The 20,798-nt window shown below is 41.6% G+C and overlaps 1 protein-coding gene across 1 annotated transcript in view; it reads left to right on the top strand.

Annotated features, from left to right (window-relative positions):
- SPRYD3 (SPRY domain containing 3) overlaps positions 1–20,798 on the top strand; it is a 46,429-nt gene that overhangs the window by 6,171 nt on the left and 19,460 nt on the right. The window contains exons 3-6 of the mRNA XM_042453219.1: positions 2,342–2,417; positions 4,306–4,430; positions 7,543–7,678; positions 8,499–8,690. Of these exons, the coding sequence (XP_042309153.1) occupies positions 2,342–2,417; positions 4,306–4,430; positions 7,543–7,678; positions 8,499–8,690 (529 nt within the window). The remainder of the gene's footprint in view (positions 1–2,341; positions 2,418–4,305; positions 4,431–7,542; positions 7,679–8,498; positions 8,691–20,798) is intronic.

Below are 20,798 nucleotides of genomic sequence, written 5' to 3' on the forward strand. Positions count from 1 at the left end.
CCTTACAGCTGTCTCACAGTGGATGCGCCATCGGCGTTTGAAGCTCAACATGTCCAAGACGGAGCTTCTTGTCTTTCCTCCTAAGCCCAACCTTCAACCCTCCTTTTCTGTCTCTGTGGACAACATTTCCATTCAACCAGTCCAGCAAGCCCGCAGTCTTGGCTTTATCTTTGACTCTTCTCTGTCGTGTATCCCTCAGATCCAGACCACAGCCAAGGCTTGTAGATTCTTTTTGTACAATATTGCCAAAATCCGACCATATCTCTCCACCTCTACTGCCAAGATCCTGGTCCATGCCCTAGTGATCTCACGACTTGATTACTGTAATGTCCTCCTGGCTGGGCTTCCTTTTTCTCACCTCCGTCCTTTAATCTCTGTCCAGCATTCAGCTGCACGCATTATCACTTCCACCCACCGCTCTGACCACATCTCTCCTGTGTTGGCATCCCTTCACTGGCTCCCTCTCCCTTTCCGCATTCAGTATAAGCTCCTGCTGTCGACATTCAAAGCCCTCCATGGACTGGCCCCTCCTTACTTATCAGACCTTCTTTCTCCTCACCTTCCCACCAGGGCCCTCCGTTCTGGTAGTCGAGCGTTCCTGTCCCAGCCTAGGATTTCCTCTGCCCCATCCCGGATTCGCCCCTTTTCACTTGCTGCCCCTCACTCCTGGAACCTTCTTCCTCCACAAGCAAGAGCCATCACTTCTTTAACCAGCTTCAAAACGGAGTTGAAAACCATCCTATTCAGAGAAGCCTTCCCAGGCATCGCATAATTGTCGCTTACTATCTGATGTTCTGTTGTTGGCTGTTTATCGATCCATTTCCTGTATTGCTATGTACTGTATATGCATTATCCTACTTGTGAGTATGTATTTTCCCTGGATAATGATTAACCTTCCATTTTGAAGCCAAGCCCTCCCTCCAGTCCATCTGCCTTGGTCCAGGCCTCGGAGGTTGAGAGGAACTGCTGGACCTCTTACCCTTTCCCGCCACCACTCCCTTCTCCTTCTGTGTCATGTCTTTTTTAGATTGTAAGCCTGAGGGCAGGGAACCGTCTAACTAAAAAGATTGCATGTACAGCGCTGTGTAAATTTACAGCGCTTCATAAATAAAGGTTAATAATAATAATAATAAGAAGAAGAAAAAAAATGACAGCGGTGTATCTGATGGAAAATGAGAACAGAAATTTAGGATCTGAATACACCCTTAGTTGCAGTTTCGCTTTATGTGATTTCAGTTACTTGCAGTCAGCCACGGTCCGAAAATATTACTGGTATAGGATCTACATAAATTCAACCTAGACAATGAGGAAATCAAAATAGTAAGGATGTTTCTTGGATCAAACATAGATCAGAATGGGAACTTCAATCAAGAAATCAGAAGATAAAAAATGAAAGAAGTAGAAAAGATCCTAAAGAGCAAAGATATACAATTGAGCATGAAAGTTAGAATCTTATCCACTGTATTCATTGTACAATGCAACAGCCTGACATTGAAGAAAGCAGATATGAGGAAAATCAACTTATTTCAAATGTGATGTTGAAGAAAAGTGCTGAGGATACTTTGGACAGCCAAAAAGTCAAACAAATGGGTCCTTGAACAGATCAATCCAGAAATCTCCCTGAACTCCAAAATGATCAAATCGAGGCTGTCATACTTTGGTCACATCATGAGAAGGCACAACTCATTGGAAAAATCAATAATGCTATGAAAGGTAGAAGATAGTAGTAAGAGAAGAAGACTGCATGCTAGATGGATGTACTCTATATATGTGCCTTCAAATCACCTATTGACCTATGGCATCCTCATGAATTTCATAGGGTTTTCTTAGGGAAGGAATACTGAGAGGTGATTTTGCCTGTTCCTTCCTCTGAAATACAGCCTGCAGCACCTGGTTTTCATTGGCAATCTTCCATCCACGGAAGGGCTTACCAGGGCTGACCTTGCTTAGCTTCCAAGATCAAATGGGATCTGGTGCCTTGAGGATATTTAGATCCACATTAAGGAGGTCATGGGCATGAGTTTACAGGACCTAAGCAGAGCACTGGAGGACAGGGAATCTTGGAGATGTCTCATCCACAGGATTGCCATGAGTCAGGATCGACTCAAAGGCAGTTAACAAGGATTTGGTGCTACCTGCAGTTTCAGGCATCCACTGGGGGTCTTGGAAGGTATCCCTCGTGGATAAGGGTGGACTACTCTATTATTATTCTCTTGCCAACCACTTGATCCTCTGACTGTGGCCAGATGTCCAGATCTGCAGTCTCATCTTATTCTTTCTTTTGTATAAAGCTGCCAGTGTGGCTTGAGTAGTGGAAAACTGACTTGTCTCTTTTCTGCAGTTACCATGGAAATTCTGGGGAAGTTGGCTGCTACGTTGCTCCTCGCCCGCTGACCAAAGACAACAATTATTTTGAGGTAACAAGCTTGTCATTGTGTCATTAGGTAGAGCTTTTTTTATCACAGCAGCCTTGCAGCATGAATTCTCAGAGTATTGCCACTGAAGGCCTTCCCAGACATGTAGATAGTTTGTTTTTCATCTGTTCATCCATTTTGTTTTGCTTGTTCTAGAGGATAGGATTATGCATAGTGAGTCGAAGTTAAAAGGAAGCCTATTTTGGGGAAATGCTGGCTCCTTAGATTGCCTAAGGAGGTGGCCAGCTCCCTTTTTCTGGAAGTATCTGGAAGCAGGGACTGGATGGTAATTGGAAGGGATGCTTCAGTTGCTATCAGTGGACACTGGGTTAGATAGATGACCTCTTCATCTTCTTTGTTCAGTTCTAAAATTCTGTAATACCAAACTTGGAAATTAAAACATAGTGCAATATTTTGCATAATGCCTACTGTTGATAGCTGGACAGTGCATTGTAGTAACCTCTGGGATATCCTGTGGTTTGGAGGCAGTCAGTTTACATTAGAGGTAGGAATCAGGCAGCCCTTCAGATGTTGCACTACAGCTCCCAACATTCCTCACCACTTGTCTGTGCAAGTTAAGGCTGATGGTAATTGCAGTCCAGCAACTGGAACACATAATTCTCACCCCTGCTCAGTTTTTTGGGAACCAGTATTTTGAAGGCCCTTATTTTTAATACACTACATCTTAGGAATCTTCTTCTGGGCTCAATTCACAGTGACGGTTTTGTCTTTAAAAAATTTCAATCTCATTCTTCACCCTCCAACAACAATTTGTTTGGAATTGTGTATAACACTGAAAGTATACAGTTGCAATGTATTTACACACCAGCCTTGAGAGGTTGATATTTATTTTATTACGTAATAAACCCAGGAAGAGAGCCAGTATGGTGTAGTAGTTTGAGTGTTGAACTACTACTCTGGAGACCAGGGTTTGAAAACCTGCTGAGCCATGGAAGCCCCTTGGGTAACCTTGAGGAAGTCACATACTCCTAGCCCCAGAAAACGTCATGATAGGGTTGCCTTAGGGTCTCCATAAGTCAGAAATGATTTGAAGGCACACAACCAACAACAACATCTAAACCAAGGATGTATTGTTTGCTGCAGTGCTGATAGGGAAACCTGTGTGACTGATATCACTGCCATTCTTGTAATGTCATCTATCTTCAGAGAGTCTTAAGAGTGCATCTACAATGTAGAAATAATGTAGTTTGAGATCACTTTAACTGCCAGGGCTCCATCCTACAGAATCCTGGTATTTGTAATTTTGTGAGGAACCAGCACTCTTTGGCAGAAAAGGCTATTGACCTCGTAAAACTACAAATCCCAGGATGCCACAATATTTAAAGCGGTATCAATCTACATTATTTCTACAGTGTAGGTGCACCCTGAAGCTGTGACTCCTGAGCAGACCATAATATATCTGGTGGCTATTTCAGTGGCTACTGCTGGTAAATTAAGTCAGAGCTGAAAAATTGTTTTGGCATTGTAAGGACAAGTAATATATCACTCTTCAATATGACGTAGAGGTTTTCACAGCCAGCATCCATAGTTTTCTGTGGGCTTTTTGAGCTGTGTGGCCGTATTCTGGAGGAATTTAATCCTGACGTTTCACCTGCATCTCTGACTGGCATCTTCAGAGGCTGATGCCATGGAGGTGTGTGGAATATATACACCCGTGGATCCCTGTTTGAGAGGAAGTGGTTTGTTCATGTTAATAGTGGAGGTAGTTTGTGTGTTGTATTGTGTTGAATGGCGTAGCTCTAGGCTGTACACATAGCTCATACTTTGCTCGTTCTCATGCCATGGAGGGAACCAGCCCTCTTTCCTGGTTAGAAGTGCAATGGAGGGTTTTTTTTTCATCTTAGTAATTTGCTCTTCAAATTTGTTCCAGGTGTCAATTGTGGACAGCGGTGTGCGGGGGACCATTGCAGTAGGGCTGGTGCCTCAGTACTATAGCTTGGACCATCAGCCTGGATGGCTACCGGATTCAGTTGCTTACCATGCTGATGATGGCAAGTGAGTTCACAGCTACCCTTGCAGAAAGTTTAAGAGTTGTTTCCCATATGTCACTTTCTCTAGGTGGGAGTAGGACAGAGTCGGGCAGTAGGATGCTCTCCAAATATTAGATTGTATCCTATTGTCTCTCACCATTAGCTATGTTGATAAGGGATAATGGAAGTTGCAGCTCAAGTATGTTCTGGAGGGTCACCCTATCCCCACAATTAACCATGTTGGCTGGGGATGATAGCAGTTGGAGTCCAACATTGTGAAGGAACTGTTTTAGATTATATACACATCTCATGACTGGTGCTGTCCTGTGTGAGAGAAAGAAGAGGGCTTTCTTTTCTGAGATGGTACAAGTTCTTGTATTCAAAGTAACTAACCTTTTCTTTAAAATCAAAACAAAATGCTGTCATACACTGTGCAGATTTTTTTGTGAATCTTTTAAATTAATTTACTAAACAGTATAGCCCTGGAAAACCTCACTGCTCGTGGGTCATATGTGAACGTTACACAGGTCAGTTTTTACTCTGTATGTTTATGAGTGAGAGACTGAGAGAGAGAAATTGATAAGGGGGCAGGAGATATCTTGCACGTGTACACAGTGTAAAACCACAGCACAAGCAGTGTTAACACAAGATTAACACAGTTGCCAAACAGAAGAGGGCCAGCTCATTCTCCTGGAAGCCCCAAGTGCTATAGTCAGTATCTTGCTGCTCCAGGTAAAGCTCCCCAGGGACCCCGGTAGAGTTCAAATAGAAAACTAGTACAGTGGTACCTCGGGATACGAAATACCCAGGTTACGAAATTTTCGGGATACGAAAAAATCCCATAGGAAAACATTGTTCCGGGTTACGAATGTTTTTTCGGGTTACGAAAAAACTTTTGGTGCTTTTTTCGGCTTTTTCGCACGGAATCGCGGCTTTTCCCCATTAGCGCCTATGGCAATTCGGCTTACGAAGGCTTTTCGGGTTACGAACGGTGCCACGGAACGAATTAATTTCGTAACCCGAGGCACCACTGTACTTTTGTTTCCCCCCCATTCATCCCCCTACATCAAGGGGTCATTTTAAGATAGGGAACTGCCTTAACACTGAGTTAAACCATTGATATGTCTGTATTCCAACTTGCCTGAATATTTTCTTGCTTGTTAATGGTTTTAGTTATGCCTAATTTATAAGAAGTTGTTACTGGTTTTTACTGTTTTGTTATTTGTGATTTGTAGTTGTTGATCTTACTGTTTTTCTTTATGTTATAAAATACTCTGAATGTTTTAAAAAAGAAAAGTCCTATAGAAATGCTTTAAAAAATAAATCTGTACTCTGAGGTGGGCACAGTTTGTTGCTGGACTGCATCTTTCAGTGTTCCTTACCATTTACTATGCTAGGTAGGGATAATGGAAGTTGCAGTTCAAAAATATCCCGAGGAACACCTGATTCAATCCCTCATTTGTACTGCAAGGTGGGGGGGGGACCCAGTAACACCCCCCCAAACCCCTGCTTTGTTTGTTTGTTTTAAACCTTTTTTGTTTGTTTAATAATGTGTAAGACCATACCAATATAGGACTAAATAAGAGAACTAAGTAGCAAAATGCAATTCAGATGTTATGGTCACTAGTTTAAATAATAATTATTCCTTAAAAGGTTCTCTTTTAAAGCAGGTTGTTTTGGGCGAATTTAAGTGAATTGAAGGACTTGTTTTTGAATGGTACTTGTTGCATGATAAAATAAAGTGGTTAAAAAGAAGCAACTGACCCTGGATACTGGTCTAACAATGAGCAACTGCCAATAAACTTAAAGTTAAAATGTTTACATTGAAACAGCCATTGTTATTTCGGTAAGAGAGTTGGAAAATAGTAATAATAGCCAAACTTTCTTAAAAATATGAATAATCAATTAAAAAGAATAGGTGTTTAAACCAGCCAACCCTGATATTCTTACTGGCAACAGGTCTCCAAACTGAACTAGAGATGCTGTGAATTTAACTTGGTACCTTCTGCATGCAGATCCTCCCACCGTACCACAGCCCTGTTTCCTAGTCCATTGGAACTAAGCTGAGTAGCAATTGGAAAGTGACACCTTGTACATGGAATTCCACAGGAGTCTCCAGTGGTGCTAGTTTTACTGTACATTTGGCAAGAGGCAAAGACTTTTTTCACCCTTTTCAGCATTACAAGCACCCATTGGACTTGATTGTTTCACTGACTGGAATTTTATACTGTGCTGTTTTCTAAACAAACAAACCCTTATTCTGTAAGTCATCCTGGAAATGCTGATTGGTCATGTAAAATTAGGATACACATTTAGCAATAAGTTCATTAATTGATTAATAGTAAAAGAAAGAGCCCAAGTCTGGAGTTCCTTGGAAGAGGACTTGTGGCTGTTCACCCTGAGATTGCTGTATGCACATGCGGATATATGTATATGCAAGAGAGCCAGCACAGACTGAACACAACATTACTGCAGTTTTTTTTCAGAGACTCAGCACAACTGTTTTTGCTATGTCTCTTGACAAGTTTTGCATACTGTATTTGTTTGACAAGTCCCTAAGGTTGCCATTTCAGCATGGGCCACAGGGGTGACAGGGAACACTACAAAGGCTTATGGGAAAAGACTGTATGGTAGCACACAACCCTTTCCCAGCTTTAGCTTGACTTGACAGTCATGTGTCCTTGATGTTTTTAGGTATACTTCTGCCCTGGGCCAAATTGGACCCTATCCATTTCTTGACTTGCTGAGGTCACAGGCTTTTTCCTTTAGACAAGTGGTTCTCAGACCTTGGCCCTCCAGATGTTCTGGGCTTCTTTTCCTAGAAGCCGCAGTTAGCTTGGCCAATGATCAGAGGTTCTGGCAGTTGAAGTCCTAAATATCTGGAGGATCAAAGTTTGAGAACCATTGCGTTTCCATCAGAACCTAACCACTGCATTCAAGGATCCAGGAAACATAACTGAGCCTCCTTTTTGTATCAAGTAAATGTAGAAAGATCCCTTGTACTATTTAAGGACTCTCACAGAATTAAAGGCCCTCTTCAACATAATTTTGTGCATCATACTAAGCCTGCATGATAAAGACATTATATATCCATTTAATATTCTTTTCATGGTCTCTTTCTGTATATGTCCATTCAGGCTTTACAACGGCCGAGCCAAAGGCCGTCAATTTGGAACAAAATGTAGTTCTGGGGACCGAATCGGTTGTGGTATTGAACCAGTGTCTTTCGAAGTCCAGACAGCCCAGATATTCTTCACCAAAAATGGGAAGAGGGTGAGTTCTGAACCTTTTTTCCCCAGTTGGAAATGAAAGGAGAAGTTGTCTGAAGACACGTCATGCAGCAATTTTGCTGAAGCTTGTTAATACAGGCATGGGAATATGTGGCTTTCCAGATGATGAAGAACTGAAAGTCCCATCAGCCTTGGCCCCAACATCAGTGCAGAAGGAAGATGAGAGTTGCAGTCTAAAAACATCTGGAGAGTCACAGGTTACCCAGCTCTGTGTTAATGCCTTAAGGGGATGACTGTTCAGGAATGCTGTGTACTTTGTCACTGAATTCCAGGAAAGGAGGGTAAAGCATAAACAGACGTAAAAGAGCATTGTGAGTATTCCCCCTGTTGCCAGTTCAAAGGTTTCCCTGTGACAACCCCATCGAATTCATGACAGATGATGTTTGACTCAGAGTCAGAGGTCTCTTTGCACACACACATTTATAAATATTTGAGAATCTTAAGCAGATCCTGGTGAGAGAATCCTGTGGCAGGTGAGACTGCATTTTTAAATCTTTCACCATTAAAAGAATTCCTTGACTGTATAAAGAAAACTAAACATATCGGGGGGGGGGGGGGGGAATTGTGCTGTAACTTTTGCCCCACCTTGATAGTTTTCTAAGTCCAGTCTTTTTTATTGAATTGTGTTGAATTATTCCACCTGAAGTCTGAAATGGTATGGCCTTTATATTTTCCCAGTTCACTCTATCATTTTGTTCTGTGTAATCTGTAAATATGCTTTCTTACCATGAGGCTACACCAGTCCATAGAGCAGAATAGACACAGCAATTATTTATGCCAGGGCACTTGGCTTCTTCCCACAGGTGGGCTCGACTATCATGCCACTTTCCCCAGAGGGGCTCTTCCCAGCCGTGGGGATGCACTCGCTGGGGGAAGAAGTCCGCCTCCATCTCCATGCAGAGCTTGGCAACGAGGAGGAAGATGACAGCATCATGATGGTGGACAGCTATGAGGATGAGTGGGGCCGACTGCATGATGTAAAAGTCTGCGGCACAGTGAGTGAGCATCTCCTGGAATGCGTGGAGTGTGACAGACATCTCTAGTGGGGCATCTGTGCTTTGAGGATGGGCTGAATGAAAGTCAAACTAGAACCCAATACCTGCACTCTCCAGAGTGTACATCCAGGAGGGTGTCCTGTCACCTTTTGCTGTTATTTTGAACAGAGAACTGGGATAATCTGATATTTATTTATTTGGAAGCCAAATGGTGCCACCCCAAAATAAGTTAATGGCCCCTCTATACTTGGGAAACCTACTATGTTAGTCTGGAATATCAGTATGGAAAGGGATCTTGTAGCACCTGTCCCTATGTATCTGTGGAAGTAGATCAAGTCTACAAAAGCTTATGCTACAGTTAGTCTCAAAGGTGCCACACTAAAGTGTATATAAGTGTATTTAAATTGTTAAATACTTAAATCATCCCAAACTGTCTGGCAAGGACTGGTGAGGCATGAAATATTGAGGTGATGGGTTAGGGGTAGGCAAATTTCAGTATTCCCCCCTGTGGGCCCTTAACCCCTTTGGGTTTGTTGAACCCACCTTTTATCTGTGTTTCCCTTCTGTAACAAGCTGCAGAGCCTGCCCTGCATTGTTTAACATCTGCTTGTTTTTTTCAAAACCAGACTTCTGACCACTTCTAGTTTCATTGGTGAGTGTTTTCATTTGTGTCATTCAGTCCCTTAGAGCATTGCAGGGCAAAAGCAAATAGCTCCTGGGGCACTGCTTTTGCCCACTCCTAGTGTAATGGTAAGAAACACAGGGGGAGGGCAGAAGAGGGATTAGTCTGCTCAAGCCCCTGTTTGGCTGGGGAGGTGGAAAGGATGTTTGCTATAAGAGTAAACCTTCCTAGTCTGCACTATACAAGGATGCTTTAGGAGACAAAAAGAAAAAGAGCACTCTTTGCTACCCTTCAGAACATGCCCCTCCCATAGGTAATAACCAAATGCTAAAAGTAAGGGCCAGTAGCAAATCCTATAGAACAGACCTGGGGAAGGGACCAGGTGGAGTGAAAAAGAGAAAGATAATACCTTTCTTTCTTCCCTATTGCCCTCTTGTTCTCTCTATCCCAACTTCCAGCACCTAAGAGCATGACAGGGCTCCTGTATGAGACCACCTGGAGCCCTGAACTGGAAAAGACCTTCTTGAGTGCAGAGAGATGCTGCAGCATAACTATGTGATTCCTCTGTGCTGTAGTGGTTTGAGTGTTGGACTAGAAACCATGGTTTGATTCCCAGCTTGACCAAGATCACCCACTGAGTGAACTTGGGCAAACCACACTCTCTTAACCTTAGGGGAAGGCAAAGGCAAATCTCTTCTGAACAAATCTTGCCAAGAAAAACCCATGATAGGATCACCTTAGGGTCGCCATAAGTCATAAGTGACTTGAAGGCACACAACACATATGATTCCACAGAGTAGGTGGCCATCTCAGCATCTTTCATATTTCAAAACGTGGTGGTGGGGCAACTTTCTCAACAGACAGTGAGAGATGTGGAGAAGCAAAAGCTGGCTGCTCCATAGGGGGTGGTGGTGAAGGATTGAATGTCTAGGGCTGATGAGAAGGCCGCAGAAAAGTTTGGGGGGAAAACCATTTTTGTTCATGTTTTTCTGAATCATGCTAAAATAAAATTTTCCATAATTGATTTTCTTCCTTTTTTTCATTTTTTTCTTGTCTCCCTCCCCCCCCCCCCCTTTTTTTTGCCCCCCCCAAAAAAAAAAACTGGGGGGAAAACAAGAAAAATTGAAAAAAATGAAGGAAATCAATTATGGAATATTTTATTTAAGCATGATTCTGGAAAACCCAAACAAAAAGGGTTTTTTCTCCAATTTTTTTGCAGGCCTTCACATTTTTAGGACTGACCTCTTTGAAGTGCATCATTGCCAGCACAAGAAAAGGATAGCTGCTTGACATTGTGATACTGTAAAGGTTAAAAAAAAAAATCACACCCCCCCATTAAGGTTGTTGGCAAAGAATAATCTGACCTTGATTTTGTGGAAGATCTGAACTATTAGCTTCCTGTTTTCCTTGCTTATTTTGAGATTTGAATCTCATGTTGCACAGAATCCATGGGAAGTGTAAGATGGAACCGCTTGGACTTACCCTATTCCTCCCTTGGCAGGAGGTGCCAAGAGGGCTGGAAGCTGGTGGCCGGAAAGAAAACTCCTCTTAGGGGCCTTGATGGAATCCCTGGGCTACCAGCTGCTGACATACTAGCACTCTGAGATTTGTCCTGCTCTGGTTTTTGCCCTTAAAAGTATTTTCACTGCCTCTTGTAGTCTCAAATTGATTTTTTGGCAACATATGAAGACAGTGGGTAAGAAGATTTTGCTAGCTTTTCTTAACCTCAGGAAGAGTAGGGCCGAATATGAAAAGTGAGGTAATCTGGGGGAATTTTTTTTTGGGGGGGGGGAGTTCTAGTTAAATGGGTCCTGAGGTCAAATCAAGCTTGACTTCTACCAGGAGACTGGGAGATGACATGCCTTATTGGAAAAGATGATAATACTGGGGAAAGTGAAAGGCAGTAGGAAAAGAGGAAAACCTTATCATATGTGGATCAACTTCATCAGTGAAACTATGGTTATCCTGAATTTGCAAGACCTGAGCAGGCTTGTTGATGAACGGTCATTTATAAGGTTGGTCATTTATAAGGTTGCCATATGTCAAAGCCAATTTGACAGATTGATAACAACAGCTGGTAACTTGATGATCTAATAAATGCATGCCTTTCTATTGACTATCATTCTTCTCTTCACATACAGTATTCTGAGTCTGGCTCATTCTCTGATCCTTGTTTTGACACTTTTTTATTAAATCCTTTGATTTTTGGCTTGCATTGTTGCTGGGCACTCCAGGTGTAAAACTGCATCTCCTGCAAAGTGACTTTGGGTCCTCATGGTACCTTTTCTGGAGCTGCAGATATATTTGTTTGTCACTGGATGAGGGGTGTTAAACTGAGGCTTGGAGAAAGGCTGTTGCATGGTTTATAAATCTTCCCTTCCTCCCTCCCCTGGCTAGTGCTGGTGGTTCTGTTACTCTGTCTTATAATGTCCCATTTGGTTTGCTGACTCTCTCAGGCAAAACATGCCAGTTCAGACCATGAATGTAAATCCGTAGACGAATGGTCCCTCCCCAAAACTTTTTTTAAAAAAACTTTTATATAGAAAACCAGTATTATAGGTAGAGAGATGTTAGATGTTTTTTAATGCGCAAGAATATGTTTTCTCAGTTTGTAATTGGATTTTTTAAAAGTATGATTAAGAAGAAATTTTAAACAATAAAAAGTAGAAAGAGAGCCAGCGTGGTGTAATGGTTTGAGCATTAGACTATGACTCTGAGACCAGGGTTCGATTCCCGCTTGGCCATGAAACCTACTGGGTGACCTTGGGCAAGTTACATGCTCTTAGTCTCAAGGGAAGGCAATGGCAAAGCCCTTCTGAACATATCTTGTCAAAAAATCCTATCCTCGCAGATATCGGCTCAGATTCTCCATCAAGCAGGCAAAGCACAATGCTGCACCTGTCCAGTGCCTTGTGTTCCCCCTGCCTAGGAAACTCATGAGTTCTGTGAGGAACCACTACAGTTGCTTCTTCCTGATGGAGAGGAGAAGGAAAATGAGGACAGCTCAGATAATGTAGAAACATGTAGTCTTGGCTTGGAGGGACAGGAAAGAAGGGTAAGGAAAACGTGAATGGAAGAGGTGACAATATTGTCTAGTTTCCCGTGTGTTTTGGACAATGCTGTTCCATTCAGAACGCTTCCTCCCTGCCCCTACCACTGAAGGGACTGGAATCCTATGTTACTCCAGATCATAGAGTCATAGAGTTGGAAGAGACCACAAGGGCCATCCAGTCCAACCCCCTGCCATGCAGGAAATCTCAATCAAAGCATCCCCAACAGATGGCCATCCAGCCTCTGCTTAAAGACCTCTAAGGAGGGAGACTCCACTGCATTCCAGGGAAGTTTGTTCCAATGTCGAAAAGCCATCACTGTCAGGAAGTTCCTCCTAATGTTGAGGTGGAATCTCTTTTCTTGTAGCTTGCATCCTTTGTTCCATGTCCTGTTCTCTGGAGCAGCAGAAAACAAGCTTGCTCCCTCCTCAATATGACATCCCTGCAAATATTTAAATAGGGCTATCATATCACCTCTTAATCTTCTTTTCTGTTGGACAGAACAGAAAAGTCCAACAGAACTTCTCCCAACATGCTGGGAGATGTTGGACAACAACTCCCAGCATTCCTCACCATTGGGTGTGCTAGGCTAGGGCAAAAAAGATTTGGAGTTTAGCAAAACTGGGAGGGCTGCATGATTCCCATCACTCCCCAACAGTCTTCATGAGGGCTAGAATCATAATAGGCTTGTTTTCTGCTGCAGAGCAAAAACTAGAGTTCTTGGAAATTCAGTAGAGCAGCTTTCTACAGGAAACCAGCTTCTGGGTTTTGTGGAGGTGCCGAAAATCAGCATCCTACCCCACCCAAAATGTTTCTTGCACGTCTGTTGGTGTTGGCTGTTACCACTTCTGGCTGTGAACCATCCAAACCAGATGTTTCTCCAGCTTCATTTGTAAAAACATTCATTGAGAGAGAGAGAGACTTACTGATTTTGAATGCTAAGTTGCTTGACACTGTTGTGGGTTAGAGAAAATAGCACGGGGGCAGTGATGGGTGGGAGGGGAGGGGGAATCACAAATTCTAAAATTGTTCTCATTTTGTCCTGTCCACAGCAGCCTTAAGGGAGTTATTTGGCACCTTTTCTTAAGACAGCAAGCAGCCCATTGTGTATTGGAAAATCTTGCAACCCTTCTCCTTTTTAAGAACACCAAGTTCTTCTGTCCTTTCTTAACAGAGTCAGGCTGTCATTCTTGGGAATAATATGTCACACTGTTGGAAAGCTGATTAGTAATGTGCAGTTTTTTAAAAACGCATGTTATTGGATAGTTCCAAAAAAGTGGCATCTTGGGACATGTCAGAGAATGCATAAAATATTGCAAGTCATATGTTGGACTTTTAATGGATTAAAATTAAGCAAAACTACAAGAAGTCCAGTTTTTTTTTGGGGGGGGGGGAATTCCCAAATTTCCTGCATGGGATATGTTAATGAATTGCAGCACAGAATGTGTGAACTAAGCAATGAGAACTTTCCTGTGTATTTTGAACATAATCACAAACAACATTTATAGTTGCTTAGGAAAAGAATATTTAAAAGTAGGAGTTACTGAAGTAAAATGACTAAGAAACATGCTCTATGAGTTAATGGATACTGGCAAAATCTCAAAGCTTGGGAAGCCTTTTCCATCATTGCAGTGTAACATTTTTGCATAGATAGTATCTGTGTAATTCCTTATGAGGCAGAAATCCATTATGAATGGATGAAGGAAGTAAAATGAGGCACAAGCTGAGGATCTCTTTCTTCCTTATAGAGTAATCTTTGGGAATGCTAAGATATAATAATACTGAGTGTACTAACATTAAAAACACTTCAGTTGAAAGAATGCTGCTAATCTGCAGGGTTTTGTTATGTGTGAGGCTTTCAATATTCTTTTGAGTGCTGATTCATTTGTTTGTTGTCTTTCTTGGGTGCCTCATTCAAGATCTCCTGAAATCATTTTTTTGGAAATGGGTGAACTCCCTACATGATGTTGAACAATATCTTCCATCAATCAAAGCTAGCAGAGCTAATCCAAAAGCAAAGTGGTGAAGAACGATGGAAATTGCAATAAATTATTATCAGTAGTGTGGGTGTCACATGTTCCTTATTCCTGCCCTGATTTTTTTTCTTTACATTTGGATTGGTTTAGCAAATTAATGACATCAAGGCCAGATCTGAATCCGTTCTCTTCTGCCTAAATTTTAATTTAGGTTTAGACTCCAAAAAATGAGGAGTAAAGATCAGACAAAGGAATATCAACAGTCTAAGATAGGCAGATGACACCATATTACTAGGAGAAAACATCAAAGATTTGGAACAGTTATTAAGGAGGGTCAAGGAAGAAAGTGCATAGGCAGGGTTACTTCTGAACATAAATGCTGAACATGGCCATGGAGGAACTACATAATTTCAACCTAGATAATGTGGAAATGGAACTAGTTAAAGAGTTCCTGTGTCTTGGATATTCTTTAGTCAATGGGGCATGGCACTTTGAAGGGTGACAGAAGCAGGTGCTCTGGCCCTGAGGCCTTGCCTCACAGAAACCACCTGAGCTGTTCTCTGAGAAAGAACCAGATTCATGCTCAGCTGAAGGCACTGTAAGCCCTTTCCATCAGAAACCTTATTAAAGGCTGTCCCAAGCTCTCTCCCATATCTGGTGTTTTGCAGGCAAGAGCATCAGTAAAGTGAGGCTTCAGGAAGTATCAAGCAGGTATTCCAGACCTTTTCTTGAGAGCTGTTTGTTCCACCAGAATGAAATGGTCACTGGAGGTCACCTTGTGAGCCAAAGGTTGTGCTCCTGCATTAATTTCTTTACCCCAACCAAGACTTTGAATTGTCTACTTTTGCCAGCTCCGTGCTATATACTGTTGGACAGATGCATTACGTCACAAATCCCTGATCAAGACACTGCAAGATAGCCAAGGCAGAAGGGGAAAGGCACAGTGTGGATGTGTAAATGGTATCTGTTTTTTTTTTGTTTTTTTTTGGTACGCTTGCTCAGGCTAGTGTGTACTGTTCTACCTCCCCATCAAAACTCTCCAGATCCTTAAGACAAGAGTACACATATAGCAGCATATTAAGTGTAATGTCAAGTCTACAACACTGAGTGATGCCTTTACTTGGTTTATAACTTAACACGTAAACAGTAAAACCAGAAATTTTAAATGCAACAAAAACAAGCACTTAAGTAGTCCAGTATATAAGAAGCTAAGGCTGTTGCCATGCTGCAGAAGTAATGCAGTTTGACACTGCTTTAACTGCCATGGCTTCATCTGTGGAATCCTGGGGTTTGCAGTTTGTTGTGGCACTAGAGCTCTCTGATAGAGAAGGCTAAATATCTTACCATACTATAAATCCCAGGTTGCCATACCACCGAGCCATGGCGGTTAGAACTAAATTGCAATAATTCTGCAGTGTAGATGCAACCTGACATAAGACAGAAGTAAAAACCTGAGAAAATGTAAAAGGTGTTCACCATTCATCACAAAGAATGGTGAGACTGGTACAGCTGAGCCTTCCCAGGAATAAAATATACCAAAGACGTGGGACTACCACCCAGGAGGCTCACTGTTCAGGTACCACCTACCTTTTTTCTAACAGCAGTAAAGGAGGACCTAAATAAGGGTCTCTGGGGAAGATCTTAATACAAGGCTCATGTGGAAGAAGAAATTTCCTGAGCTGCTTATGTGCTACTCTGGTATTTTAACAGTGAGCACCTGTACTTTGATTTGCAATAGGAAATGGACTGAGTAGCATATTAAGCTTTGTTGTTGCTGTTTTATTTTAAAGGTTCTCTGTATTTAATGCTAGTAACCCAACTTCTGTATTTTGTTCTGGTTGTAGTTTTCCAAGTGTTTCTCCAAGGCAGCCCTAGCTATAATACATCACGGTAGCGCAAGCAGGATATTACCCAATAATTGCATGTGTGAAGCAGCTCTTTGGGGCCAAAGATCACATTGCACTTTCCTTTAAATCAAGGATGAAGAATCTGAAGCTGTCCAGATGTTGCTGGGGCTTTGCCTCCCTTCATTCCTGATGGTTGGACATTTTGAATGGGGCCAATGATGATTGGAGTCCAGCAACATCTGGAAGGCCACAGGCTTCCCATTACTTCCTTTAAAGTGGAGGTTTGTTATCCCCAGATAAATGTACAGATTCTAGTGGCTAGTGAAGCAATTACCCTAGAGAGTTAAAAACAAAAGCGGTGGGCTTTGGAAACTTGTAAATGTTGATGTGGGAAGAAAAGAGTGGGACAGTGTATGTTCAGAATCTTTCATTTGATAGAAGAACTGAGTTGGGTCTTTTCCATAAAAAATGTTTGGGAAAATTAGTACTTGGGTCTTTCAAGGTAGAACCTAATGGTTTAGTTGCCATGCATTTTATAAACTCACGAAAGGTATACCCCCCTCCAGCCCATATCTGCTTATTATTGGAAGATGTAGAAATGGTCTGGATAGTAGGCTGCCGTGTACATTTTGCCTGATACTTCCTAGTGAAGGTGGCTTTTGGGGATTGGTTTAGTGTATGATGTTTTAGAGAGAGAGAGAGACTCTGCTAGTATGACATAGTGGTTTAAGTGTTGGACTCTGGAGATCAGGCTGCAAATCCCCGCTCAGCCATGGAACCACACTGGATGACCTCAGGCCAGTCTCACATTCTCAGCTTCAGAAAACCATGTGATAGATTTATCTTTGCTATAAGTTGGAAATTTTTTAAAGGCAGACAGCAACAACAAGTACACACACACACACACACAGAGAGAGAGAGAGAGAGAGAGAGAGAGAGTGTGTCTCCTTTATCTGGAATTCAAAAATCCAAAATGTTCCAAAACCCCAAACTATTTTCGTGGGTGGCTTAGATAGTGACACCTTTGTTTTCTGATGGTTTGGTGTACACAGACTTTGTTTCAGGCACAAAATTATTAAAAATGTTGTATAAAATTACCTTCAGACTATGTGTATAAAGAGTATATTAAACATAAATGATTTTTTGTTTAGATTTGGATCCTATCTCCAAAATCTCTCATTATGCACATACATATAAGTAAAAGTACAGTATTCCAAACTCCAACCCCATACCATCCCAAACACCTCTGGTCCCAAGCATTTTGGATAAGTGAGACGCAACCTGTGGGTATAATTTATTAAAATACATTTTTAAACTATAACACTGGGTATAAGGGGTTCTATAATACAAAGCAAAAATAAATTAAAGCATACATAGGAACATAAAAATATACAAAACTACAAGCCCATTACTGTTACAAAAATAAAAAAATGGGGGGGGGGGGGAGGTAACAATGACTTCCAACTTTTCAACTGATAGTTATAAATGAAATAATACCTAACTTCCTCTATCATCAATCTCTTAAATTCCTACTATTTATTAATTCTGCTGATCTTCAAATCCCACTATTAAGCAATTCCCTTGTTGCATCTGTAAGAAAGCATGGTGTTCTAATTTATCTTTCCTTTCCAACAGTAAGTGGGTGAACTGGCTCAGTTAAAAAACAACAACACAGGAATCAAAGTCCTGGAAGCTGAAGGGCCAAATGCCTGCAAATTTCACCACATGAAGAATAAATTTAGCACCTTGTTCAACTTAAAAGGAGACATTGTAGGGCATGCATTGCAGTTGGCTTAGGTAGTTGTACTTTTGCTTCAGAGAGCACACTGTCACTTGTGCCAGGTATTAAGAGTGGAACAAGCAGGAAGGATGTTGGGATTCATGAGAACAGGGCGAGAAGGAGCTGAGTCCTGCCTTTTTGAGGCCTCACATGCTCCCTTTCTATCCTTGAGGCTTAAGTGTAAGCTGCCTTACTCCACAAAAGCTCCAGTCAAGAATGCGGAGAACAAGGAACTTGTCCGTCTTCCTTTTAAAGAAACCTCTGATTCTTAGGAGTCTGATGGAAGTCCCGGACTTCTGTTTCGAGGGGTGTTGTTTTTAAACATTTTGCACTGGATGGAAGCCCAGCTTTTGTGATTTGTGGAGTAATGGCAGCTTCCTTCTAGGAAAAGAGAAGAGAAGGTGGCTGGTTCAGCCAGCTGGCTCACATAAAAACAAAAAAAGCCTTGCAATAATAAAACACAGGGTTGAAATAGTGAGGTGTGTGTGTTTTATTTGCACCAGTGCTGAGAGTTTACATAGGCAGAATAAAGGAGGGGGAAGTGAGCTGCAAGACTGTTTGTGCTGAGATGAGTAGCGATATTTTTTGAAGCCCACCACACATTAATAAAAACACTTCTTCCTGCTTGCATGTGGAAAATAAGTGCATCAGGAAGAGAGGTGAAACTTTGCATGGGGGAAGATGTTTGTTTGAGCATTAAAAAACTTTGGTTGTTATCCTACATTGTAGCAGGCAAAGCATGTACAGTTCTATGCCCATTCCTGTCTGGGAAGATGTTAATCCTCAGAAAGATCCCTACTGCTACTGCTTCTTACTGGTGCGGAATGGTTGAGTGAGGAAGACAATTCAGACAGTGAAGAACCAACTGGTCTCAGCTCAGTGAGGAAGAAACAAGAATGCACTCACAAATGGAGTGCACCTCCTCCATTTCCTTTTCCTTGGAGCCCAGACCAGCCTCATCTTTACTGCAATCTGATTTGTCTTCCTTCTTCCTCCTTTCTGCACTGGTATTATTATTATTGTTTATTTATATAGCACCATCAATTTCCAGGTACGACTAAAAACAGTCAGTCCTGCCAGAAGCATACAGTTTAAAATGTGTGCATATATCTGCACACACAGAGAAGTATATACTCATGTATAAGTCTATACATTTTAGTCTCATAATTGAGCCAAAAAAACTAAGTCGACTTATCCATGGGTTAATGTAAGTACTGTACTTTAACTCTTATTTTAAAAAAGAACCATCCTCTGGTAAAAAGCAGGAGTGTAATCTATGCCAGAAGTACTAAGACCACTGTACTCTCTCTCATCCATCCAGCCTTTAGGGTGGGCACAAACAGTTATGTCTGTTGGGATTTTGTAAAGTTTTTGGCATTGTTTTCTTTTGCTTCATTTTTTAGCTTCTGTTTCATGCCTATAAGTTTTACCCTTGCCTTATCCATGAGTCATAAAGAAATCCATGATCTTGGCCCCCAAACCTGCCCTCAACCTATACATGAAAGTGACTTACAGTTGAGTATATACAGTAATAAAACAAAACTATACAATACAGTTATTAAATAAATTATTGAGGTAAAATACAAAAAATACAATATAATATAAAGCAAATTAACCAATACATGTAATGAAATATGCAAGGTTATAAAATAACATTCTACTAAAGTTCCAAATACTTTAGAAAAGAAGAAAGTTTTTAATTCACATTTAAGCAGCAGCAGCAGTCCTTCCTGAGGCTACACAGCATCTGGAGAGTAGCAGAGAATAGCTCCTTGTACCCCTCAAAATATACATGTGCATAAGCCACTAACAGGATGCCACTCTTAATACATATCCCCTGTGTGTACTATGTGACATGGTGTAACCCTGAATTCTCCAGTGGTGATATTATAATCATGTTGTTCCTTGCTTGTAGACTTATTTTCTTCCTTGCAAACAGTAAATTTCATAGTGTAGTATAACTCCCCACCTTGGCGTCTTTGGACTTCAACTCTCATTATCTCTGCCTAACATTTGGTCAGGGATGATAGTCATGCAATCTAAAACATTAGAGGGTACCAGATTTGGGAAGTATGCCTTAGGGTATGAAAGAAATCTGGGGCTGAAATCTTAGAGGAGGCAGGCTATAGCTACTGTGGCACTTCTTGCACGAGTAGATGGCATCTGACTCCTTTGACCATCTGGAAGATAAGAATACAAATTATTTCCTGTAAAACCTGTTTTATTCCTTGTTGCAGTTCTTAGCCTGCCTCATAACCAAATACCTAAAAGTTGTTGTGAGTGTGGCTAAAATTAATGCATAGCAATTGGATCATTCTTGTTGCATGTTTCTTTCAGCTTTATTGCTCTGAGTGTATGCAAAGGTTGCTAACATGCCATCTACAAACATCCCAACATGGAGGCTGTAAAATGTTTCCTCGTAAAAGTGTTCTGAGGGAAGTGTCTGTGGGCAAGTGCACTTCGACTTCTTTTTGGCTGGACCTGATCAATGTTGCTATGAAAGCAGTTACTCTGGAGGGTTAGGGCTCTACTCATTAAGGTGCCATTTGCGTAAGTCGATCAATAGAGTTCATACTCTTTGCCACTAGAAAGGATCATGGCCAGTATGATAACAATACATCACCTTCACAAGTTGAGCCTTGGCTTCAAGCTGGAGTGGAGCCAATTCAGGCGTCCCTGAATCTGTGCAGTCCTTCACAAAATGGCTGCTGTAGGGATTAAGCTTGAAGCAGAGTAAGGACATCTTACCGTCTCAGCCCACACTGTTGCTTTTGCTTTGCCTACATCTGGACAGTGCTACTAAGTCACTTTTATTTAAAGTTCCTTTAGCCTC

This window comes from Sceloporus undulatus, chromosome 2, assembly GCF_019175285.1.
Source record: "Sceloporus undulatus isolate JIND9_A2432 ecotype Alabama chromosome 2, SceUnd_v1.1, whole genome shotgun sequence".
In the NCBI taxonomy this organism is placed as follows: domain Eukaryota; kingdom Metazoa; phylum Chordata; class Lepidosauria; order Squamata; family Phrynosomatidae; genus Sceloporus; species Sceloporus undulatus.